Source organism: Papaver somniferum, chromosome 4, assembly GCF_003573695.1.
Source record: "Papaver somniferum cultivar HN1 chromosome 4, ASM357369v1, whole genome shotgun sequence".
NCBI classification, from domain to species: domain Eukaryota; kingdom Viridiplantae; phylum Streptophyta; class Magnoliopsida; order Ranunculales; family Papaveraceae; genus Papaver; species Papaver somniferum.
Window position 1 is genome coordinate 144291173 of NC_039361.1, and position 27479 is coordinate 144318651.

The 27479-nt window shown below is 36.8% G+C and overlaps 1 protein-coding gene, 1 long non-coding RNA gene and 1 pseudogene across 5 annotated transcripts; 1 reads left to right on the forward strand and 2 right to left on the reverse strand.

Moving 5' to 3' along the window:
* Positions 1–8547: 8547 nt before the first annotated feature.
* On the forward strand, positions 8548–9027 carry LOC113273236 (acidic leucine-rich nuclear phosphoprotein 32 family member B-like). Its single transcript, XM_026522988.1, has one exon. It carries the CDS (start codon positions 8548–8550, stop codon positions 9025–9027), a length of 480 nt encoding a protein of 159 aa, XP_026378773.1.
* A 187-nt stretch (positions 9028–9214) lies between these two features.
* Positions 9215–11575, reverse strand: LOC113271461. 4 transcript variants are annotated; one of them, XR_003322163.1, is made up of 4 exons: positions 11477–11575; positions 10683–10914; positions 10218–10284; positions 9215–10083 (listed from the first exon to the last, which is right to left on the reverse strand). It is a non-coding gene; the product is annotated as an uncharacterized LOC113271461 (long non-coding RNA). The 4 variants fall into 4 exon arrangements; XR_003322162.1 differs by having other exon boundaries at positions 11268–11564; XR_003322161.1 differs by having other exon boundaries at positions 11200–11564.
* Positions 11576–16287: 4712 nt separating this feature from the next.
* LOC113276791 lies at positions 16288–16387 on the reverse strand (annotated as a pseudogene).
* Positions 16388–27479: the final 11092 nt, after the last annotated feature.

Here is a 27479-nt window from a genome sequence, read left to right on the forward strand (position 1 = left end):
TCGATAAAACCTCAAAGGATTGCTCCTTAGTTGATTCTTCCGAATGTCGAGGTAGGAAGATTGTCTCATCTTGTGTTGACCACTCTTCCTCCAATGATACATTGGACACAATGGCAAAAGCTGAAATGGAGCTCACCAGAATCGCAAAAAATTCTACTGAGTTTGTTGATCTTCAGAATCATGATCAACTCATCGATGAATTTGAAAAGTCTATTGATCGAGAACGTGTACTCTATAACATTATTGAGTCCTTCTCAAAGGATATTGAGAAACTCCTTCAAGAAACTAATTTACAACGTGAAAAAATTAGTGTTCTCGAAAAGATGGTCAAAGAAGGCTCAATTAGAGAGAAACGTTTGATCAAGACGCATTCATCTGATCTTGACAGACTTCGTGTTGAAAAAGAGAAACTAGAAGCATCCCTTTCACTAGCCCATGAACAGTGCAAGTCCTTGGAAAAGGATAACTCTGTCCTAAGGAGAAATTCTTCTGTTCAAACTGTTCCTGACATACAATACATGAAGAAATACTCTCCAGGAGAAGATTGTGTCGAGAAAAGTTTTCATACCTTACCATCTTCTCACAGGGATGTGAATCTAAAACAGATGCCATTTTTTCCTTCTCCTCCACGAACCTGTACTTTCTGTGGAAAAAGGAATCACTATGCTATCCATTGTTTTGCCAGGAGGAAACAAATAGCTAAACTTCACAATTTGCTTCTTTTCATTGTCAATGGAAAAAACAGTCAGTCGACTACAACAGTGAACCTCATGTCCACAGGAAACCAGACAACTTATAAAAATGATCTCTTCCCTAGAAATCATTACAGGACGCTTGTGCATTCTAGTGGCATAAATCTTTGTGCTGCTAATGAAATCATTTCATGTGCTTATAAGAACAACTCTGGTAAGTCTAAGTCTAGATTATGGAGACCCATTTTGTAAAATCCTTTAGAACTGATTTCTAGAGGTCCTAGACTCAGTAATTAGAAAATTTCTTCATCGGAGCTTTCAAGAAGGGATGTGAGAAATTTCCCTAAAATTGGAAGCAGTCAAGGGAAGACAAGAAATATTGAGGTCAAATATCCAGATGGAAATCACAACTATACTCTCAACACCTATGGTGAGACAACGTCTCCCTTTGCTATCTAGTAGTAGAAGGCTCCATCCTTGTATCTAACTTGAGAGACACAAGGATGATATTTGAGAGACACTCAAGTATTTAGTTGTTTTTCCTCTGTGTGTATCTTACGATGTAAGTTTTTAGTATTTCTTTTGTGAGCCTTCTCTTCGATTGAAAAATTGTATGTGCCAGTTTGCAGTTTTTCCTTGTTGGGTCCTTTCTTTCTTCCTTGACGTTTGGTTTAGTCCACGAACGTCCATATCTCCTCAAGGAATTCTAGGGTTTCTATCTAGGGTGTACTTTTGAACATATATATCTCTTATATGTGCTCATTAATCTTCAGAAAGGAACTCTATGAATACGGTTCCCAAAGAAGAAGTTAACCCTACTATGGAGAAAGATCTCAAAGGAAGTAATTCATCTCAAGAGTTTATCCTGAAAAAGATGCTTGAAAGGAAAGAGTTAAACTCTTGGATTGAAGAATCTGTCAAGGATTTAATTCTCGTTCATAAAGAAGTAAAGAGCGAAATTGCTAACCTTCAACTGCAGTTAACCAGCTCATTGCTGGACAGGCAAGAATCCTTGGTACTCAAAATCTTGATCAGGAATCATAAGAAAGTTATTCTTGACTGTGCTAAGGCTCGACATTTTGCTCGCATCTTTGATCGAAAAACTAACGTTCTAACTCATGAACATGGTGTCTCTACGGTCAACACAATCAAGGATATCAGTGATTCCTATTTCGATGGACCATTCCAGAGGTATGGAATCATCAAGGAAAACTGAGTTTTATTTATTTTGCCTAGTATGTCTTCTTTTTGATTTAGTTGGAAGAATAACTAGTTCTTTGAATAGCAATGATTGTGACTACACATAGCTATTATTTTTCATCTCTTTTTTTAGGTTTATTGGTTTAAATTCTAAAAAAAATTTGGAGGATGATGTTTTGCAGTATCTTTATGATTTGTTATATTGCAATTTGTTATGGTATATTGGGTTTACGTCTGTGAACTGTGTTTGTCCCATACTTTGTCAAAAGTAAAGTCGTTCGTAATCGGTATGCACGTATTGATAAAAGAATGAATGGACATTTGAAAAATACAAAAGTTAAGTCTATATTGTCAAATATTTGATGGAAGATAGGTTAAAATCTTTTGTTTGCAAGGATTATGTCTATTAAATATCATTATGCAAATAGTGATGGAAAATAGAATGAATCCTTGTGTATTCCACAGTATTGATCATCCTTGATCCATATTTTATGTATTATTGTGAGGATCCGTAATGTATCTTATGTTGAGAACTATACAACCAAGTTGATTATTTCTAACTTAGTTGTTGTTCCGTGAGATATTTTATGTCAAGCATATTGAACTAAATTAATCATCTTGTTTGGTTACTTAGTTATTGCTCCGTAAGTTTTCTTATGTCGAGCAAAACAAATGACAATTAAATTGATTACTTTTGTGATTAGTTTGGTTGTGTATTCCGATCAGATTAATTATGGGTTCTCTTGTAATTAATCTATTTGAGTATTTTTCTTGTCTCCATAAGTTCTCTTATGTTGAGCATAATCAATTGAATTGATCACTTTTTGTGTTTAATTTGATTGCGTATTCCGATTAAATTAATCATGGGTTTACTTGTGATTAATTTGATTGAGTTTTTGGATATAGGAAATCATTCTCATGGTTTTTTGTGTCCATAAAAAATCCTTCTTTTCCTTCGAAATTAAGGTCGCTCTTGTTGTTCCTTCGGGAATGACATCAAATGGGGGAGAGTTCTTTTGAACTTGTGCTTAATGGTCATATCTTAAGGGGGTGTGGATGTGGAATTTTAGAGGGGTTATCTTGTATCTTTAAACTCCTTGATGAATGCATTTAACTTCGGCTTTATGATTGCATCTAAATTAGTTGGTATGTATTTTTTTTTCTTTTTGTCATGAAATGTCTCTCTCGGAAATTTCATTATGATCCCGTTCTTGTACCTTTGCCAATTTTATTGAAAAAAAGTGGGAGAATTAGTATGTAGTTCACAATACAAATACATATGATTTTCGGATCATTGTGTAAGGGGGAGTGGTTTCCATGTGAGATGGAGTATTGACTAAGGGGGAGTGATGCATATCATCATAGTATTATTGTTGAAGTTATGATACAATTGAACTTTGACGCTGTGTAATAATACTATGACACTGTATAACAATGATCGAGAACTATGTTTTCTCATTGTTATAGCTACGGATCTTCAACAGCGGTGATGCTAAACTTACAAACTTTGGGATCATTGGAGTACTTGGAAGTGACGAAGATTTCGAGGAATGTTGAAGATTAGACATGTGGAATATGAGCTACTAAAGTTTCTTTATCTTTTTTGTATTTCATATGTATTGATAGTTTTGTCACTAAAATTGACAAAGGGGGAGATTGTTAGAGCATTGCTCGGTCGAACTCGCATGCGTTACTATCTCAAGCATGTTTGTCAATTTTAGTGATCAAAACTATAAGTCTTGATTTCTAGTCTATTATAGCTAAGTCTCGGAGTAGGATAGAAAGTGTAGTTGAGCTCAAGGACTTCATGGCGATTCATTATACAAGTAGAAAAACTACTCAAGGAACCGGTGGAACTTCCCGACAAAAAGGTATGTGAAGACTTCAACTTATATATCACTCAAAAGTATATCTACTCTATCTCCTACTCTTTGAGACAAGAAGTCGTATGATATATATATAGACTTTGATTATACACATTTGGTATTTCGAGCCGAGTATACCTCGCCTATCTATATATCGAAATATGAGTTGGTAAGATTTTTGCTTTAAGTTTATCTTTACCATGTGAAGAAAGTCATGATATGTTTCAATCATATTGAAAATTGCTTTGACGAGAAATGGTGTAACAACTATATAACGTCTTCTAAGAATGTTTCAATGATTGAAATGAGAGTTTAGATTACATAACTAATGGTGGAAATAAGCATTGTTGTGGAAACACAATTATGTATAATTCCTATTCCTTGAACCAAAGTTTGCGAACTTTGTTGATCAAGAGAACCGGAAGAATGGCGTGAGCCAAGTCCACGAACTCAGTCCGCGAACTGCCGAAGTTCTCAAACCCGTGAATTTCTGCTGGAGTTGACAAACTACTTGCGTGAAACTAAGTTCGCGAACTCAGTCCGCGAACCGGCAAAGTTCTCATACCCGAGAATTTCTGCTGGAGTTTGTAAACTCTGCCCGGTAACTTAAGTCCGCGAACCTGGTCGTCGAACTTGAGAAGGTTATATATCTGAAGATGATTTCTGAACTTAAACTTAAAAAGACTAAGAAATGCAGTTTTCAAACCATGGCTATAAAAGTTCATGAACCGATTCAAGTGAATCAAATCATTTTTGCTTCAATTGTGTCTTGTGTAGTACATGAGATTTCCTTGCAATTGAACAACTCTCTAACTAGTTCATTTGAAATCATTTGAACTAGTTCTGGTGAAGAATAACGTGGTTGATATGGAATGCTCATATTGCTAACCTTTTAGTTAACTATTGTTGAACCAACAAGTGCATACGTTTGGGTACGGTTAACAAACCTAGAAGCGTGCATTGTCAAGTATGTGTAACAAGCTAAGTTTCCGATCTAACGGTTGAGAAATATTAGCTTGAATATAAATCAGGTTTTCATCTAACGGTGGATATTGATTGATTTGTTACCAAGGTAACATAATTGCAAACCCTGATTTGAAAGACTATATAAGGGGAACTCTAGTATCTGTGCAAAACTAATCCCCACACCTCACGTGTGATACTAGTTTGCATACTAGAGTCGGTTCTCCTTTAACCTTTGGTTTTCTTCTTCTAAAACCAGGTTAACGACTTAAAGACTTCATTGGTATTGTGAAGCCAGACCGATACTACTTTTATCGTAGTTGTGTGATCTGATATTGCATCTTCTATCCTACGAGTAAAATCAGATTGATTGGCTTGAGATTGATATCTCTGATAGGCAAGATATAAAAGTAATCACAAACATCTTCGTCTCATTGTTTGTGATTCCGTAACATCTTGTTTCGCTACCATACGATTAATATTGTTGTGAGGTGATTGATAACTCTAGGCCGTTCTTCGGGAATATAAGACCGGATTATCAATTGGTTCTTGTTCACCTTGATTATTATCAAAAGACGGAACAAAACCTTTTAGGGTTTATCTATGGGAGACAGATTGATCCTTTTATAGACTTGTCTGTGTGAGACAGATTTGTTTATTGTCAAGTCTTCGACTTTGGATCGTAGCAACTATTAGTTGTGGGTGAGATCAGCTAAGGGAATCAAGTGCGCAGTATCCTGCTGAGATCAGGGGCATAGGGAGTACAACTGTACCTTGGATCAGTGGGAGACTGATCGGGGTTCGACTACAGTCCAGTCTTAAGTTAGCTTGGAGTAGGCTAGTGTCTGTAGCGGCTTAATACAGTGTGTGTTCAATCTGGACTAGGTCCCGGGGTTTTTCTGCATTTGCGGTTTCCTCGTTAACGAAATTTCTGGTGTCTGTGTTATTTCTATTTCCGCATTATATTTGTTTGTATAATTGAAATTATACAGGTTGTGGGTTTGAATCAATCAATTGGAAATCCGACCGTCTGTTGTTGATTGATATTGATTGATCCTTGGATATTGGTCATTGGTACCATCCAAGTTATTCCTTGTATTTGATTAGAACTCGCAGTTCTTGCTTGAGTAAATCAAATAAAGAAGAGAGATATAAACTCATTGATATACTTTTAATTGATTGAGTCTTGTTGATTCTCTTAAAAGTATATTCGAGTTTGCCCATACAGATTGCTAAGCGAAACATTGGGTGGTGTGGTTAGACCCCCGCTTTTTCAGAAGTGAGATAAGTTTAGTAATGTAAAACATTGGCACAAGTGATCCAGCATCCATCTTGAAACAAAACCTCTGTTATTCAATGAACACGATGACGATAACCGATACACAAATCCTAATTCATATGGGGTTCAAGTCCTGAACAAGATAGTAGAAGATACAGAACGTCGGAACCCTTTAGGATCCTGACTACCGTGAACATCAACAAGAGACCGGATCTGGGAAGTATTTCTACATCACAATCTCAAGTTTTTGTCTCCCGAGTGGACAATTGTTACCATCTTGCTTCATAATCTCGTTGTCAGCTTCATAATCTCGTTGTGAAAGATGATTCTAAGTTCCAAAAATATATTTTCTTGATACAGGAAAGCTTATTATCAAATCCATTCAATATTGACTAGAAGTTAAATATGCTATACCAATTCAGCTTTCCCTTTAGTAAAAGTGGCTTCCCCCTATTAATTATCTTGTGTTGGAATACTAGGGAATGACCTGTTTTACATCTACGCTTACAAAATACGAAGGTTTGGCGTGTCATGCAACGGCCTGGATGCATTCGTTTTTTCTAACTATCGTCTTAGATTTATCCCCCCTCCTCCCAGTGTCATCCTAGATCTAAATCCAACGGACCGGCGTTTTAATTTCTCCACCTCCACCTCTACATATTTTCTCATTTATTTATATCATTCCATTACTTATGTACGGCCGAGAACTATAGTGCAGGGCATCCCTTCCCTATCCCTCAAATAAAGGGAAGGGATATCACAAGGAAGGCAGCGTCACTATGTTGTCCTTATTTCCCTTCCTTACATGATACAGAAACTGAGTTTCCGTATGAATAATGCTATACGACTACTCAGTTTCTGTATAAGCCAACTCTCTGACTTGATCAATACGGATGCTCAGTTTCTGTATTATAGGTATAAGTTATCAGAAACCCACTCGGATTTCCCATTTCTTATTCTTCTCTATTTTTTCATCTTCTCAAAATCCTTTCAAACCCCTTTTGATTTTGATATTGATTCATTGCGATTCGTTGGCTTAAATTAAAAGGGTTTGATTATTACTCTAAGGTGAAACAAATCCATTCTTCAATTTCTAATTTCATCCAAAATATCATCAAAGGTGAGCGATTCTAATTTTAGGGTTTAAAATTATTTTGATTTTGATTTTGATGAAATTGTTGATATTAGGTTGGTTAGGTATGTAGTATGCAATTCAATAATATAATTAAAACATATGTTTAGTGAAAAATCCATGATTAACTATCGTGTGTCTTGATTTATGTTGAATGAAATGTTTGTAAATTACTATTATCGATGTATAACATTGGTTGACTTGTATATATGTATGGTATAAACAAATTGATAATGTGTTTGTTGTTTGCAAAGGTACATAATGAGTCTAATGCGTGCTTATGTAAGAGTTAAATATGGAATCTATTTGGATACTTCTAGTGATGAAGAAGAGAAAGCTTTGCTAATGTTTACACAACTATGTTTGGACGAACGGTTGCGTATTATTCGACAACCGGTACCTAGGGAGGTACAGACACGTAGGGTAATAAGGCGTGATAGAGTGTCGCATGATGCGAAAATGATGAATGATTATTTTACGCCTGGAACTGGATATACCTAAATACAATTCAAACAATGTCTAGGCATGAGGGAAGACTTATTCGAGAAATTTTAGGAAAATTGCTTGAAGTTGATCCAGAATGGAAACAACGTCCGTATGCAACCGGTATTATGGGGCATTCTCCGCATATGAAATTAGTTGTTGTGATGAAATGTTTATGCAAAAGTACGACAACCGATAGTGTTGATGATTACACTCGTATTGGTGCAACTACAATATATAAGTATCTAAAAAGATTTTGCCACACCATTTGCATTACTTTTGTAAAAATATATTTGTGTGAACCCACTACCGAAGATGTTTAGAGGTTTCTAGCTGAGAATGCGGAACGAGGTTTTCCTGGAATGCTTGGTAGTGTTGATTGTATGCAATGGCCATAGAAGAATTGTCCGACAGCTTGGCAAGGAATTTACCGGGGTAAATAGAAACATATTAGTTTGGTATTACAGGCGGTGACATCATACGATTTGTGGTTTTGGCATGCTTTTTTTTTGAAATATCTGGATCAAACAACGATTTGAATGTGTTGGCACACTCACCCCTTTTTGATAACATGCTAAAGGGTGTAGCACCTCCATGCAATTATGTCATCAATGGTCACCAATACAATATGGGTTATTTTTTATCCGATGGTATCTATCCAAAGTTGACTACGATTGTACAAGCTTTTAGTCAGACATTGGACATTCCCGAGTATGTGAGATTCAACAAATATCAAATCGCTAAAAAAGAAAGGATGTCGAGCGTGCTTTTGGAGTGCTTCAGGGTAAATTCATAATTTTCGGATCACCATGTAAATATTGGCAATAATCTGACTTGAACCTAATTATGAAATATTGTCTTATTTTACACAACGTAATTATAGAGCATGAACGTCGGGATACGTATTGGGATAGAGTCGTTCCTGTTCCGAATATGGAACCTACCAATAATGGTCGTGTATTTATGTCAACTCTGAAAAACCTAGAAATGCACCTACAACTAAGAACAGATCTTGTCAAGCACATTGCTGCGCGTCCTGGTACAGGAGGCCAGGCAGCGGACTTGTCTAGTTTGGAGGGTTTAGACATGGAATACGTGGTACTTCCATCATCAGATGGAGATTATGATGATACAGACTTAGAAGAAGAAGTTGTTCCTGGTCAAAACGACGATGGAGAATTTGATTATTATGGAGATTACAATGATCAAATCCCAGATGACTTTGAACATGCAGTTGAACATTTTTATGGAGACATACATGTAGAAGACGAATATGAACATGATGGAGATGACGATGAGGATGATGACGATGACGATGAGGAGGACGATGACGATGATGAGGACGATGACGATGATGAAGAGGCTGCGTACAAGGATGTGGGTATGTATGATGATGATGATGTTGAGTCATAGGATGTATGATAACCCTTTCACTGTTGTGTTTAAAAATTCGAATGTTACATGCATATGTAGGAGGGACTTTAAATTATTTTTGGGCTTTAATTATGTATGCAAATGAATACGTTTATATTTGATGACATATGGTTTACAATTAGGATTATACGTGAAATCATTTAAATCTCTTTATACAGTATATGGATATGTATACTTATCCGTGAAATCTCTTTGTACCGTATATGGATATGTATACTTATCCGTGAAATCTCTTTGTACAATATATGGATATGTATACCTATCCGTGAAATGTCTTTATACAATGTATGGATATGTATACCGACCATGTATAAATAGATCACATATGGTTTACCAATGAACACATTAGTTCGACCAACTCTCTTCTCCATCTACAAAAATAAACACTTCTTTAGTCCAATTTATTATTTACAAAACAATACTTTTCTTTCTTAATTACTAGTATAACATGCACGCGCGATGCGCCTGCCGCTTGAACCGGCGGCTAACGGGCATCCGAACCAAAACTGATGCAGTTCAAGCGGCTAACGGGCATCCGAACCAAAACTGATGCGATAATGCACGCACAATGTGCCTGTTATTTCAGCCAAAAACTGCAAGCACTTGGACAGATTCTTTATCGATCATGGTTCATTGCTTGTTGAGTGGCCAGCTGCTCTGCAGTCATGGTTTATCTCCGACTAATAGAGGGAGTTCCAGTAGTATTTTTCGCATCAATTAAACCCGAGTTGTGTGTATTTGTGATTTAAAAAAAAATGGTGAGAATTATTCATAATTTTGCTGAGAATGTTAATACTCGAATCAGTTTCTACTGGAAATTATTATCTTAATCAAATTTATTCGTGGAAGAATCGATCTTTTTGTCTCACTATTCATAGAGCTGTGATTAAACCTCAGTAATCTGATGAGGTTCTATCTCCCCACTTTGATATTTGGTTGTAGATATATCCACATACGCTGCAGGGGTCAAGATCTTCCTTGTCCAATCAACATCCTTCAATTGAGGTTTCCCTTTCGTAGTCCATCCAGTACATTCTGAGGAAGACAATAAATTCAATCTCTAAAAGCTATTGTAACCCCCGTCTTATTTTGAATTGTTTAATCTACATTTTCATTGTAATATGTATCTATCAAAACCATATTTCTTAAAATTCTAAAATGGTAGTTACCTTCAAACTATTTTCTCATTATACTTAACAATTGGGCAGGGTGAAACTTGCAAGATAATTCTGCAACCTGCAAAATGACATTGAACTATCAATTTCAGTATAAGTGGGTACTTGTAAAAGTGCAAGTAGTTTATTCAACTGCAAAATAAATAAAAAATCTTGTTGGTTTGCGTTAAATATATGCGTCTCTTTCTTACATAGATCACCTATGTTAAGTAATAGATCACCCTAAGGCTCAACTTGGGGAAATTTAAGGCTCAACTATGGAAGCTACCAAGCCATATGTCCTTTCACCTATGTTCTGCACCGTAAGACTGAACTTAGAGAAAAGTGCATAATCACTGCAAGTTCTGGAAAAAAAAATGGGAAAATACAAAACAGAAGCTAGCACCTGGGAATCATCAGTTCCCTACTTTCCCATTAGTTGGAAAACTTGCAATAAGAGGGCTTGCTTTGAAAACCAACCTCTAGTTCAAGTTCAGTTATATAAGACCCCCTAAACACCATGTACTCTCTGCTAAAGAAAACATAAGCTTCAAAAATCAGAAAAGTTGATTGTCGTTTCGCAACCGCTACAAACAAATGATCTTTTCATGTATTTTCAGCAATAAGAATGCCATTAACCTACACCAAAACTTCTCAACCCTCTGTAAATTCCATCACCACCTACTCTTGCTTCAATAGGTATAAAGCACAACTGAAAATCAGATATCAGTTGTTAGTGAAAGTAAGATTGCAAAAGGATTCAAAAGAAACCAAAGGAAAACTAAACATTACTTTCTATGGGCATTTAAACAAACAAATTATCAGTATGGATAAATAATAATTAAACATTTAACCCCCTAACAAAAAATTAGCGGAACTGAGTTTCTTGGTTTCAACTAAAATATAACTAATACCCAAAATCAGCTCTTCAACTGATAACCAAAATACAGATTTGATTAAAAAAAAAAACTCGAAATGTACAAAAAATCGAAAATACGTGTAATCATAATATGAAACATCAAAAATACATCATGGTGGTGTTGACGCTGGTGGTGGACGACTCACTTAGGAGTGGAGGAGCGCGGTGGTGGTGATTCAATTTGGATGAGTATGGTGGTGGTGCGGGTGATTTAATTAGTTTCATAAAACCCTAAAACACCAAAATTGGAACCCCCAATTTCAATAGGAAAACCCTTGGAAAGCAGATTAGTATGAGCATAGATTAAATCTCAAGGTTATTAGTGAATAGAAATATAATTGAAGTTGGAGAATACCGAAGGTTAGGTTTAATCAAATTCGCGATCATCGTTCACATTTGAGATTAGACTTCTACTCTGAAACCTAGTTCGAAGAATCGAGAGAGGAAATGTTAGTTTCTGGTCGAGATCTATCTTATATATTTTCACTTTTAGGTCCTTAAGATTTAGTCATTTCATTACAAACCCTCACAATTCATAAATATTATACCAAAATCCTCATTAGATGGACGGCTGTAATCAAATTCCGAGTTTTCAAGTCATCTCATCCGACAGACGGCAGGAAAAACACACACGAAAATTTGAGGTCCAACCAAAAATCCCTCTTTTCTTTATATTAGTAAGATGGTGGGTTATATTCCAACGGAAGACGAATTGATTATTAGTCTATGGGTCCATGTTCATACAGAGAATGAAGAAGAAGATGAACAATTAAATAACACAAAGCTTTTGGAGCAGTTGCTGCAAAGGTTGACTATACATAACGGGAATCCGAATGAACGAACGGTTAAGTATCTGAATACAATGTTAAACATTATCACTTCAGACGTAAAAGAATATGTATCGACACGGAGAACCTTATATCTATTTAGGGCTCCAGTACCATCGGAAATCGTAAGAAACTTACCGGTTACCTATCCAACAAATTTTTGTGTATGTATACTGAATTGTTGAATAATTTACTTGTAAATTTATATTGTTTTCTTTTGTTGTAGGACCAATGGGCTTCGGAGAGTTACCAAAAAAAGTGGGGGAAACCTTTTAGATTTTTTAATTTCTATGTGATTTTGAAAAACAATTTCTCCGAGTATAACCCGTCCCCCTTTGAATATTTATCCTCTGAATCATCAGATGAAGAGTAAACAAATTAAATAATGATAGTTTTTTTGGGTATATCTCTCTGTAAACCCTCACGAGACATAACTCGTCCAATAGGGTCACCTATTGGTTTAGATGCTTGTTGCACGTGCTTAGTGTAATCGCGAATCATATGAATATGAAAATAACTATTATCAAGTATTATAAAAGCACATTACATCATACTTATCAAATTTAAACTCTTATACGAGCGACAACACATACTAATTATAAAAAAGCACATTACATCAATTGATATTCAAACTCTTGATTAAACTAAAACATAACAACACTTATTCAGCCTACGCCACCGTTTCACATACTAGGCATTTCCAGTAACGTTTTCCATATCTTTTCTTTGCACTTGACCAGTGTAGTTCCATAAAGAAATTACAACCTTGAGTTTCACATGGAATCCCCTTGGTGCATTCAAACTCCACATGTACTTTTAATTTGAAGTTCTTGCAGAGTTCGTCAACTTTTTCTTGTTTGATTGCATCTTTCATTGCATCCTCCAAACATTGTGCTTCTCCCGGACATTTAACATACTCATATTCCAAATACCTTATCTTCTCCGGTATGGACTCTTTTAACTTCCTAGTGTCGGTGCAACCTCATTGTGGACATTGTGTATACAACCATGGGCATTGAAACAGACTATGGTTAATGATAGACACATTTATGCGTCTATTTTGTTCTCAATTATGTGTATTGTTAGTGCTCGATTTTGTACTTATTTGATTATTTTATGTTTTTGTTGGTGTTTTTGGAGAAATAAGCTTTTGCGGCAAAATTGGCTCAAAAAGTGGTATTTGCGCTCGTGGGAGAAAATCACTAAAGACACCCCTCATTTGGATAAGGGGCACCTAAATTACTAATGGGCACTCACTTGATATTTACACCCCGGAACACCCTAAGTGTTAAAGGTACCCAGCAGCAGGATAAGGGCGTCATCTTCTACATTTGAATTTTTGCTTTTTGGCGGGAAACTGTTGCAGCGACGTTCAGTTTTAGGGTTTGATTTTTGGAGAGGTTATAAAGATATTCAATCGCAAAAACTTCTTGTATGGGCCCGTTTTGGCTTAACAGGAAAGGTATAGTTAATGGATTCGGTGACGCTGGGATAGATAATCGGTTTGAAGCAAGAGAGTGTCGGAAATATACTCGGAGCTTCGCTGGAAGATTTGGGAAGAGGTTTGGACGAGAATTTAGTGGACTTTCTATTTGGATACGGACTGGGAATGATCCAGTACATCGAAACAGGAAAGGTAGTTGTTTGGAAGCGTAAAGAATGGAAGGTTTGATGTCTTGCACGATTAAACAGGGAGGTGAAGTTTTCTCGGGATATGGTGGCTTATTTGGCAGTTACGTCGAAAGCTGGGGAAGAAATATTACCCTATGTTTCGACTCTTATCTACTTTAGGAAGTTTCAACAAAACATAAGACGCAAAGAGAGTTTAGAAGGAAAGAAAATATCCGTAACTTGGCCGTGAAGAAGAAGAAAATAATCGAAGATTTCTTGGGAAATTTATCGACCTGTTGTGTATATATAGGCTTTTGTGAGGTCTACGAAGGGGTACGTACACTTTGGGGAAGTTTAGAGAAGAACAGAGAACGAAATCAAGAGTTGCAGGAAATCGTTTCTACTGGTGCACAAGGAAGAACACGAAGAACAAAAGGCCATTGAAGACAGTCGTTTCTGGGGTCTTAAAATCAGCGACAAAGCAACAGTATTTACAACAGTTTTCTGTAACAGTTCCATTGTAACAGTTGTTTTGTAACTCCGATAAACTGTTGCAAACAACCCGTGTTATTACTTTTCACTCTTTTAATCATCTTTTGAGCAACAAACACATATTTTGAGACCATGATTAATATGAGGAGCTAAACCCCATTGCTGAGGCGATAGAGGAAGCTATTTTTCCAACAAAAAGTGGTATATTCTATTTTATCTTTTTATTTGCAATAATTATATGATTATTTGCCTTGAACTATTATTGAATATGATTTTTATTTGAGTGATTGTGATCTATTTTGATGGAGTATGCTTAGTTTTAAGACTTTTGATGCTTCATACTTGGTATTTACAATTATTACTTTTGAAAATCTACTTGTTGCAATATTTTAGAATCAAATTAAACGAGAAAATTGCATAAATATAAGTATTGGTTTAATCACTTTGAACTTGGAAAATAGTGGAATCTTAGCCTCAGTGTTTCTTTTATATTGATATCATCTTTGATTGAGTTTGCTATAATTTTTAGTGAGTTTTCTATTTTAATATTAGAATTTAAGTCTAATTAATATCCTTCACAAGTCTGAGAATCGAACCACTTTTACCACTATCTACAAATCACATCAATTTTTGGCGCCGCCGACGGGACTTGTTTTTAGGGTTTTAGATTTTTTTTTTTTTTATTTTTTTTATTATTTTTGTTTTTTTATGTTTTTGGGTATTTATCTTGTGTCTACAGGTTCTGGATCATAAAGAAAATTGAGCCAAGAGTTTGGTGATTTCATAAAGACTTGGAGCTAAAGATTAAAGCAAAAAGAACAGAAAAGAAGAAAGAAGACAATTTTATTTTAGACAATTTTAGTTTAGGGTTTGTTTATTTTTTTAAAAAAAAAATGTATTAGGGTTTATTATTTTTGTAATTTTTCTTTATTTTGGACTTTTGGACTTTGGGACATTATTTTTTTATTACCCTACGGAAGGGTACTTTAAATATAAACTGTTTGCAGAGAAGGAGGACAATTACGATATTGTCTCTGCACCTTGGGTTCGTACACTAGACATCGGAGTCAGTGGCCCGAGTCGACTACAACCGATTCATCCCCCGTCTGGAACGGGAGGTAAGATTCTAAACACTCGCGAATCCCCTGTCAGCGAGTTACTGGACTCCTTCGTATGCATATATGGAGGACTGAATACGGACATTTATTTTTCTAGTAAAGGGCAAGGCCTGGCCATACAAGATAAGGGTTCGGATTTCATCACCGTTCTCTTCTTGCCCGCTTTAGGAACACGTAACCTACGCGAACCTAAGCCTAAAATTTTGACTAGAACGAGACCGATAGGGTAACGAGCTTAACAGGAAAGTCATTCGAAAAATATTGGTTACTCTTTTAAGCATACTTCGAAGTTCTTGACGGTTTCTGTAAGTTGAATGCGTGACTGCGCCGCCTTGTAATACCGGTGAGGCCTTGGGTATCAAACCACCGAGCTTCCCTCGCCTCTATTCAACTTACGTTAACTCGGATTGATTCCAGAGGGGTTTGCTTAAATTGTAACGAATTCCCGTTCGAAGGATTAGAAGCTGGTCTAGAAACAATCTAAGTGGAGCCATCATGCTTTTTGTTTGCTAGAAATCAATAGGTTTGATTTGGTTGAGTCGGCCTTGATCTGTGTTTGCTTACCCTTCCAATTTAGAAAATTCTATTGTATGCCTGAACGTAAAAGAGACGCACTAGGTAGATTTGTTAAAGAGAAACCTAGTAGTTCGAAGCGTCTCGATTACCTTAATCTAGAAAGTCCGACTTTTGAAGAGTCTGTTTTTGAACGTCCTTTGACTGAGGAGAGAATCCTGTTGCTCCGATAGCGCCAGAAATGGCAACTTTGAAAGCTTTGTTGAATCCAACTAGGACTACTCGTCCTTCGTGTATTAAGTTAGCTGAAACGGAGGCACCCTATGAACTGAAACCTGGGACCTTACAGATGCTCCCAATCTTTTTAGGGAAAGAAAATGAAAACCCTTATTACCATGTTAGGGATTTTGAGGAAATTTGTAGTACTCTAAGAATTAGAGGCTTAGATGATGATGCTTTGAAACTTAGGTTATTCCCATTTTCCCTGAAAGATAAGGCCAAGTCGTGGCTGTATAGTTTGGACTCCGAGTCAATTGAGACATATGAACAACTTACATCTGCCTTTTTCAATAAGTTTTTCCCTAGGCACAAAACATCGTCTATTAGGACGCAAATATGCACATTTTCACAACAAGAGGGAGAATCTTTATATAGGTATTTGGAAAGGTTCAATGATTTATTATCCCAGTGTCCTCATCATGGTTTAGAAAAGGTTAGGCTAGTTCAGATCCTTTATGAGGGTTTAGATTATTCCACAACGACCATGGTTGAGTCTCTATGCACTGGTGGATTTGAAAACCAAACTGTTGATGCGGCGATGGAATTTTTTAATGAAATCGCCGAAAAAACCCAGCAATGGGAAAATAGTAGGGCACCCCAGAAAACAATTCTTTTAAGTAGAGGAAACGTTAATAGGGTAGAAGGAGGCTATGAATCAGATGCCAAAATTGCTGCTATAGCAAAAAGGTTAGAAGCCTTAGAAGTGGGCCAGACTAGTGGTAGAGTGGAGCCTTTTTGGGAAGGCCAGAATATTGAAGAGCAGCCAATGCTCTTTATAATAACACTAGATTTGATAACCGTCAAAAGATTGACCCATATTCAGAAACCTATAATCCTGGTTGGAGAAACCATCCGAACCTTTCGTGGTCTAAGGGCCAAAGTCAAGGTCAGTTTAGTAATTCTAATGCTCCCCCAGGTTTTGGCTATACTAAGAATCCTTCAGGACTAGCTCAGTTTCAGAATCAGTCAGATAAGAAAATCCTAAGTTTAGAGGAATCTCTCGCCTTGTTAACTCAGCAAACTGCAAAATTCAGTTATCCGTAGAACAGAGTCTACAAGCTAGTAACAGGATAGGACAAGAAAATAGTCAGGCTATTTCCGAGTTAAAAACCCATGGTTGGTCTGATAAGTGATTCTTTGAGAGAAAAAGGTAAGTTTTTCCTAGTCAAACACAACCCAACCCTAGAGGAGTTCATGAATTAGGTGCAAAACCATCGAATCAATTGAATGTTGTTAGAACCCTTAGAAGTGGTAGAGTTGTAGACAATAAGGTAACCATGCCCGATAGTGAACATACTGTAGTTCACCCCTCAATCTCACCTCTCAGGACCAGTAGCTGAAGAGACTGATAAAGTTTCTGATGATGTGAATTCGGTTCCTGAAAGGTCTGATTTTATGCCTAGAGCCCCATTTCCTCAGCTATTAGTACCAACAAAGAAGGAATCGAACTTTAATGACATAGTGGAGGTTTTTAAGCAAGTTACCATAAACCTTCCCTTATTAGATGCAATTAGGCAAATTCCTGCTTATGCCAAGTTCCTTAAGGATATGTGTACGCGAAAGCGAAAACTTAGCGTCCATAAGAAAGCCTTTTTAGCTAGTCACGTAAGTTCAATCATTCAGAACACCACAACTCCAAAGTACAAAGACCCAGGTTCTCCTACCATTGCTTGCACAATAGGTAACTTCCGGGTAGAAAAAGCTTTACTTGACTTAGGAGCCAGTGTGAACTTACTGCCATTCCATGTATACTTACAGCTAGGACTTGGTGAAATGAAACCTACTCAGATGACACTGCAGTTAGCTGATAGGTCTGTTAAAATCCCTCGAGGTGTTATCGAGGATGTTCTTATTGAGGTCGACAAGTTTATTTATCCAGTGGATTTCGTGGTCCTAGATACCCAACCTGTCCCTGACCCAGAGAACCAGATACCTGTGATTTTAGGTCGCCCATTTTTAGCTACGTCTAATGCGATCATTAACTGTCGAAATGGTGTGATGAGTTTATCTTTTGGTAATATGACTATGGAGATGAACATTTTTAATGTCAGTAAGCAACCTCATGAGCTAGATGACACATGTGTTGAGAGGTGAACATGATAGAAGCCTTAGTTCAGGAGTCATTACCAAACATTTGTCTGAAGACCCATTAGAAAGTTTCTATCCCATTTTGGTTTAGATTTTGACGACGATACACTATTGAACAGGTGAATGCTCTATTAGATTCTACCCCTGTGTTAGACACTGATAGATGGAAAGCTAGGTTCGAACCGTTACCAGTTTCTGAGACTACCCTAATTCCTTCTTTAGAAGAGCCCCCAAAGTTGGACCTTAAACCACTACCCGATACTCTAAAGTATGTGTTTTTAGGCCCATCTGAGACTTTACCTGTGATTGTAGCTTCCGATTTGGATAGTGATCAGGAAAGTAGGCTAGTAAATGTACTTCAAGACAATAAGGAAGCTTTAGGGTGGACTATAGCAGACATTAAGGGTATAAGTCCTACTGTGTGTATGCATCAGATTCATTTAGAGGAAGACTCCAAACCTTCTAGGGAGATGCAACGTCGACTGAACCCTAACATGAAAGAGGTAGTTCGAAAAGAGGTGCTTAAGTTGTTAGATGCGGGTATTATTTACCCAATTTCAGACAGTAAGTGGGTCAGCCCTGTTCAGGTTGTCCCCAAGAAATCAGGTATCACTGTAGTCCAGAATGATAATAATGAATTAATCCCAACCCGAGTGACCACGGGATGGCGTGTGTGTATTGACTATAGGAAATTGAACAAGGTCACAAGGAAGGATCACTTTCCCCTTCCTTTTATCGACCAAATGCTAGAGCGATTAGCTGGACATAGTCACTATTGCTTCTTAGATGGCTACTCCGGTTATAATCAGATCGTTATTTCCCCAGAAGACCAAGAGAAAACCACTTTTACCTGTCCCTTTGGTACCTTTGCGTATAGACGCATGCCTTTCGGGCTATGTAATGCCCCTGCAACTTTTCAGCGTTGTATGATGAGCATATTTTCTGATATGGTAGAACGGTTCTTAGAGGTCTTTATGGATGATTTTTCAGTGTTTGGTTCATCTTTCGATGAGTGCTTGCATCATTTGACATTAGTGTTGACTAGGTGTAAGGAAAAAAATTTAGTGCTTAATTGGGAAAAATGCCATTTCATGGTTAAATCAGGAATTTGTTAGGGCACATCGTCTCTTCAAAGGGTATAGAGGTAGACAAAGCCAAAGTTGACCTTATTAAGACTTTACAGGTCCCAAAAACCGTAAAAGATATTAGGTCATTCCTAGGGCATGCAGGTTTTTACCGTCGATTCATTAAGGATTTTAGCTTGATTTCTAGACCTCTTTGCAATTTGCTTGCAAAAGATGTTAAGTTTGTCTTTGATGATGCTTGTTTAGAGGCTTTTGAGAAGCTTAAAACTTTACTCACTACTGCCCCGATAGTCCAGGCACCTAACTGGAACCTACCCTTTGAGATTATGTGTGACTTCAGATTATGCTATAGGCGTTGTGTAGGACAAGAAAACAAATTACCATGTGATTTATTATGCTAGCAAAACTCTGAATGATGCCCAAATGAACTATACAACTACCGAGAAGGAATTGCTAGCCATCGTGTTTGCCTTGGATAAGTTTAGATATTATTTATTAGGTTCTAAGATCGTAATCTATACTGATCATGCTGCTTTGAAATACCTTTTGTCTAAGAAGGATACCAAACCTAGATTGATTAGATGGATCCTTTTGTTACAAGAATTTTGTCTAGAAATTAGAGACAAAAGGGGTGTAGAGAATGTAGTAGCAGACCACTTTTCTAGGCTAGTTGTTAGTTCCCCTAATAATTCCCTTCCTATGAGGGACAGTTTTCCTGATGAAAAATTGTTCTTTGTTTCCCAATCACCTTGGTATGCAAATATAGTGAATTATCTTGTTACTGGTCGAATGCCTCAACATTGTGGTAAGCAAGATCGTTCTAGGTTTTTAGCCGAGGTTAAGCATTTCTTTTGGGACGATCCTTATCTGTTTAAGTATTGTCCGGACCAGATTATTTGGAGATGTGTATCTGAGAGTGACCAGTCTAGTATTATCTCCTTTTGTCATGAACATGCATGTGGGGGTAATTTTAGTGCTAAGAAGACTGTTGTTATGATTTTGCAGTGTGGATTTTACTGGCCTTCGTAGTTTAAAGATTCCCATAGTCATTGTGTTTCTTGTGAGCGTTGCCAGAAGTTAAGAACCATTTACCGTAGAAATATGATGCCTTTGAACCCTATTTTAGTGATTGAGGTCTTTGATGCGCGGGGCATTGATTTTATGGGTCCATTTCCTATTTCGTTTGGTTATGTTTACATACTTGTTGCTGTAGACTATGTGTCTAAGTGGGTTGAGGCGGTTCCGTGTAAAACGAATGACCACAGGGTCGTAGTCCAGTTTTTGAAAGAGAATATACTTACACGTTTTGGTACGCCGCGAGCTATAACTAGTGATGGAGGTTCACACTTTTGTAATAGACCGTTTGCTCTTTTAATGAAACAATACGGTATTACCCATAAAGTAGCAACCCCATATCACCCTCAGACTAGTGGTCATGTAGAGGTTTCCAATAGGGAAATTAAACGTATTCTAGAGAAAACAATTAATCCAAACAGGAAAGACTGGTCGTCGAGGCTTACTGATGCCTTATGGGCTTACCGTACTACGTTTAAGACACCCATTGGAATGTCACCTTATCTTTTAGTGTTTGGAAAGGCATGTCACCTGCCTGTTGAGTTAGAGCATCGAGCCTACTGGGATATTAAGAACTTAAACTTTTCACTTGACAAGGAAGGAGCTGAAAGAAAGCTACAGCTCAATGAGTTGGACATACGATAGTGCTAAGGAGTATAAGAACAAAATGAAACTTGTGCATGATAGGAATATTTTACGAAAGTCATTTTCTCCAGGTCAAAAAGTTCTTCTGTATGACACTCATTTGCATCTATTCCACGGGAAGTTGCGCTCTCGGTGGACCGGTCCTTTTGTGGTCCGTACTGTTTTTCCTCATGGCGCTGTTGAGATTGATACACCAGATGGTAGTATTTCTTCGAAGGTTAACGGTCAGCGATTGAAGCCCTTTTTAGAGCCTTTTCCTACAGGTGATGTTGAGGAGGTACCTCTGGAGGACCCTGTTTACCTTGATTGACCATTGAGGCGATTTTGTATGTTGTATAATATTTTTGTAGGTTTTTGGTTACACTTCACCCAGGTACTATCTTTCCGACTTCTCTCTTTATTATTTCCTCATGTTACTTATATTTTTGGTACTGTTCTTTAATTAGAAACATTGAGTACAATGTTAGATTTAAGTTTGGGGGTGGGGTAGAACTGTTTGTTACCTTTTCGTTGCAATAAATAAACTCCAGAGCCTAGAAATTTATCCCTATTAAGGATGGCACTAACCAATCTAAGTGGATGGAAGCATTTTGGTTGTAGTAGTTGAGGAACCAATCTGACTAGATGGCAACATCTAAAGAGTCTATTCATAAAATCACAGAGCTCAGGTTAGAAATAACATGATAGTTTCACCATATCTCGTCGAGTCCTTTTCACTTCTGTTTTTATTTTGTTTTGTTTTTAAACTATGTTTCTCTAAGTGATTAGGTGGGGCTCACGATTCAAGTTGTTACCAATGCTAGGGTGAATTAGAGTGATTGAGATACCAAAAAAAAAAAAAAAAATTGAGACCAGACCAACGGGAATAAATTCAATAAAGTCGACAACTGGAACCCTTGTATATGCCAGTTGTGTTAACCTAGAGTTAGGATTATCGACCACTGGTACCCTTGTATATGCCAGTGTGTTGATATTAGTCAGACTAGTATCTCAGTCCATTAGGATAGGTTCATTTTGGCGGAGGCCTTCAGACAGATATGAGAAACACCGTTCACCTAGTAAACATCAAAACCATCTATGTTTTTCTCTATATCCATCTTCTTGATCTATCCATGTGAATAGTTTTGACTCCGGTTATTGATGTCCATAGTGCGACTATCCGAGTAGAGCTCTGTCACTTATATATGAATTTTAGTATGCTAGAGTGCAAACTCGTGTACAACAATTGGAATTTGGCATCAGGGTACTTCCTCCTGTAGTCAATAAGTATGCCAACCAAGGAGATTCTTTAGTGCTTTCCAAGGTTCTGTGTAGAGAGCTAGGGTCTGGAGTATAAAGGTTTTGTGGGTATACCTCTGGTAAGCCCTCCAGAGACAACACTCCGCCACTAGGGACACCTAGAGGTTTAAAGGCTTATTGCATACCTAAATGCAATCGACGATGCCTGCGACAGTCAGTTAGGATTTTATTTTTTAGATTTGATTTGCTCAAGGACTAGCAAATAATAAGTTTGGGGGTATTTGATAGACGCATTTATGTGTCTATTTTGTTCTCAATTATGTGTATTGTTAGTGCTCGATTTTGTACTTATTTGATTATTTTATGTTTTTGTAGGTGTTTTTGGAGAAATAAGCTTTTGCGGCAAAATTGGCTCAAAAAGTGGTATTTGCGCTCGTGGGAGAAAATCACTAAAGACACCCCTCATTTGGATAAGGGGCACCTCAATTACTAAGGGGCACCCACTTGATATTTATACCCTAGAACACCCTAAGTGTTAAAGGTACCCAGCAGCAGGATAAGGGGCGTCATCTTCTACATTTGAATTTTTGCTTTTTGGTGGGAAACTGTTGCAGCGAAGTTCAGTTTTAGGGTTTGATTTTTGGAGAGGTTATAGAGAGATTCAATCGCAAAAACTTCTTGTATGGGCCTGTTTTGGCTTAACAGGAAAGGTATAGTTAATGGATTCGGTGAAGCTGGGATAGATAATCGGTTTGAAGCAAGACAGTGTCGGAAATATACTCGGAGCTTCGCTGGAAGATTTGGGAAGAGGTTTGGACGAGAATTTAGTGGACTTTCTATTTGGCTACGGACTGGGAATGATCAAGTACATCAAAACAGGAAAGGTAGTTGTTTGGAAGCGTAAAGAATGGAAGGTTTGATGTCTTGCACGATTAAACAGGGAGGTGAAAGTTTCCCGGGATATGGTGGCTTATATTTGGCAGTTACGTCGGAAGCTGGGGAAGAAATATTACCCTATGTTTCGACTCTTATCTACTTTAGGAAGTTTCAACAAAACATAAGACGCAAAGAGAGTTTAGAAGGAAAGAAAATATCCGTAACTTGGCCGTGAAGAAGAAGAAAATAATCGAAGATTTCTTGGGAGATTTATCGACCTGTTGTGTATATATAGGCTTATTTGCCTTGAACTATTATTGAATATGATTTTTATTTGAGTGATTGTGATCTATTTTGATGGAGTATGCTTAGTTTTAAGACTTTTGATGCTTCATACTTGATATATACAATTACTACTTTTGAAAATCTACTTGTTGCAATATTTTAGAATCAAATTAAACGAGAAAATTACATAAATATAAGGATTGGTTTAATCACTTTGAACTTGGAAAATAGTGGAATCTTAGCCTCAGTGTTTCTTTTAATATTGATATCATCTTTGATTGAGTTTGCTATAATTTTTAGTGAGTTTTCTATTTTAATATTAGAATTTAAGTCTAATTAATATCTTTCACAAGTCTGAGAATCGAACCACTTTTACCACTATCTACAAATCACATCAGGTAACCATGAAACAACATGGACAAACCTCTTTTTGTTTTCCATTTCTACTCGAGCTGTTAGAATACATGATTGAGCTTTATATTTGATAATGATTTGAGTTTGTTGTTGGTAAGAAAAAATGTTTTCCATTAGTCTATTCTTATATAAAAAAAATATATAGTCGTTGGGCACAAATTCTAAGAAATATAGCCGTTGGGCACGAGCTATAAAAAATATAGTCGTTGGGCACGATTTATAAGAAATATAGCCGTTGGGCGCGAGTTCTAAGAATATAGACGCTGGGCACGAGTTCTAATAAATATAGCGTTGCACGAGAATTCTAAGAAAAATAGCCGTTCAGTGCAACTTAGAGGTTGGATTTTTTCCTATATAAGGAAGACAACCCAAGGTTGTGTACAACAGAAACCTGTGAGGTGAAAATTAAAGTTAAACAACTATTCAATGGCAAGTCCATCATCAACCACCAATTCAATCGAAAAGATTCTTAAAAGATGCAAGCGAACAACCAAATCAATTGCTGCAATAGAAGAAGAGATATACAAAAGAAGCGGACAAGAAACTACAAACGCAACTACGTATTCATCACCTACCAAATATATTAATGTGATGGATGAAGTGTTAAGTAAACAAAAAACCACAGCAGAAACCCTAGCTTCGTCATCATCCGTGACACAATATAAAGAGAAACTCACGGCAAAGAAACGAGGTCAATAACAGTTCCAACTTAGGGAAAGGTTAAAGGATGTTGAGGAAGAGACCGAATTGGTTAGAAATTATTACATTGTGAAGGATCTTCCAGAAGATCAAAAACATGAGAGTATATTTTGGACTCAAGTTGGTTGGGGTCCTTTTGTTAAATATACATGCGATGAGTCCAAGCAACCACGCTATGATTATGAGCCAGACCACGTTTGTATAAGGACGATTCATGTTAGGAAATTATGCCTCAAGTACAATGAGTTTCTCGCTAGACACATAGGGGACAAGTTCGCTGCACAAGATGCATATACAGCTTGGAGAGGAGAGCCGTTTTATCATTTCGAAGCGATATTGATCGTTGAATCTCGCACGGGGAAAAATAATAACATGTAATGTGTTCAGACCTATCGTCCGCGATGTTAAGATGATCGGGAAGCGCATTACACGCTTTAATCGAATCATCAGTTGTAATTTTTATTTTAAGTTATTAATGAACATTAGTTTAATTAAAAAAATTATTAATTATAAAACTGCTAGTATTACATTAAACCACAACACAACACAGGTGATAAAACTTTAGTAAAACAAATATCGAATCGTACTAACTACAGGGATTTCAATACCAAACATTTCATTAGCCTCGAAATGGATGAGCTGATACCCTCTTATTTGGATAAATTCATTCATCGCAGCCTCTCCGTCGTTATTGTTATTTTGTAAACACCTCCTGAATGTCTTGCAATTGTTTATAATTTTCTGTGCTCGTCCACGTAAACTCGGATACATTCGACTATTATTATTACTGTTAAAACGCAATACGAACATCCTCCATACATGTGACCAAAAACGATCCCCAGTTTCTACTAAGGTTGTTTGACGAATCCTCATAACTATGCAAAGAATACGTATCAAATCGGTATCCTCCTTTAGTGTGGCGGTGGAGACATGGTTAGGTTTTTAGAAGGAGGGAAGAATATAAGTAGGATTAGTTTTGTGCTTTGGAGATAATAAATACAAAGTCTTTATATAGACAAAAAATTTTAACGACTCTATTATTTAAAAATATTAATTTGAAAATTGAACCGTTGGTTACTTGAAATTCAAACCTTTCATTAATTCAAACAACAACTACATTAATTCAAACAACACTTTTAAAATTAAGTTAACAACTATACTAACTAGAAATTTAGGACAACATTTTTAATTTGAACCAAGACTAGAAATTATAAAATTAAACTCAATAAAAGAAAAAACAATTAGAGATGGATTACATCATCATCTTCTGAATCTTCAACGCTGATTATATTCATCCTCTTCAAAATTTCCTTTTGCATGCGTCGATAATATTTTTTTTCGTTGGGAGCTAACTGACTAAGGTCCATAAACATTATTGCATTATCTTGATCCAAATTCATTTGTTGTTGACGAATTTGATAAGTATGTTTTTGGAGCTTTTGTAAATTTAGTTGTCTTCCAAATTGTTTATGAAAAAGCGGGGGGTCTAACAACCACACCCAACAATTCGTTTGGCAATCTGAATAAACAAACTCCAAATATACTTTCAAGAGAATCAACTAGACAGTCATACTCAATCTAGAGAAAAGTATATCAAAGAGTTTTGTATCTCTCTTTCTCAATTCAATCTGCAATCAGCAAATAGGAATTTGCGAGCCCGATTGAATATAAGAGAATTAACTTGAACAGTACCAAAGACCAATGTTCAAGGATCAATCAATTTCAATCAACAACCAAAGGTTGGATTTTTTAATTGATCGATTCAACGCACAACCTGTGATATTTCAATTATATAACAAAATATAATACAAAAAAGAAATAACACAGACACCAGAAGTTTTGTTAACGAGGAAACCGCAAATGCATAAAAACCCCGGGACCTAGTCCAGATTGAACATACACTATATTAGGCCGCTACAGACACTAGCCTACTGCAAACTAACTTCGGTCTGGACTGTAGTTGAACCCCAATCAATATCATACTGATCCAAGGTACAGTTGCGCTCCTTACGTCTCTGATCCCAGCAAGATACTACGCACTTGATTCCCTTAGTTGATCTCATCCACAACCAAGAGTTGCTAGGACCCAAAGTCGAACACTTGATAAACAAATCGGTCTCACACAGAAAAGTCTATATGAATAGATAAATTTGTCTCCCATAGAAATACATACGAGTTTTATTACGTCTTTTGATAAATCAAGGTGAACATGAACCAATTGATATACCGGACTTATATTCCCGAAGAACATCCTAGAAATATTAATCACCTCACAATAATCTTAATCGTATGGTAGCGAAAAAAGATATTGTGGAATCACAAACGATGAGACGAAGACGTTTGTGATTACTTTTTATCTTGCCTATCGGAGATTAATCTCGATCCAATCTTGAAGAAGATAGTACTCAAACACGATATAAACAGCAAGATCAGATCACGCAAATACAGAGAAAATAGTTGTGTCTGGCTTCACAATCCCAATGAAGTCTTCAAGTCGTTAACCTACAGAGTTTCGTGAAAAATCTAAGGTTAAAGGAGAATCGACTCTACCTTATGCAACTAGTATCGCACAGGAGGTGTGGGGGATTAGGTTTCCCAGTTGCTAGAGTTCTCCTTTATATAGTTTTCTCAGGGTTTGCAATCTAAGTTACCTTGGTAACAAAGCATTCAATATTCACTCTTAGATGAAAACCTGATTAGATTCAGGATAATATCTTTCAACCGTTAGATCAAACTTAGCTTTTTATATACAAATGAAATGTACCCTCATTTAGGTTTATGCAGCCATACCTAAACGTGTACACCATGTTGGCTCAACCGTAGTTAACCGAGGTTAGCTATATGAATACTCTCATATGAACCTTAGAGATTTTGCAGGTAACTGCATTGGAGTTCAAAGGGAATGCTTTGATGAAGGAATGAGAGAGGGCATAGAAGTGGAGAAGTTAGAATGCAGATCCATGCTTGCAGCTGTCAAGTTTGCAAACAATAAAAATTTCAAAAATTCTATTTGAACCGCATAGAAAAACAACTCCAAAACTACTCCTCACAAATTTTTCAATGGTCCCACCATAAGTGGCCCCCTGTTGTCCTCCGGCGGGGCTCACCGTGAC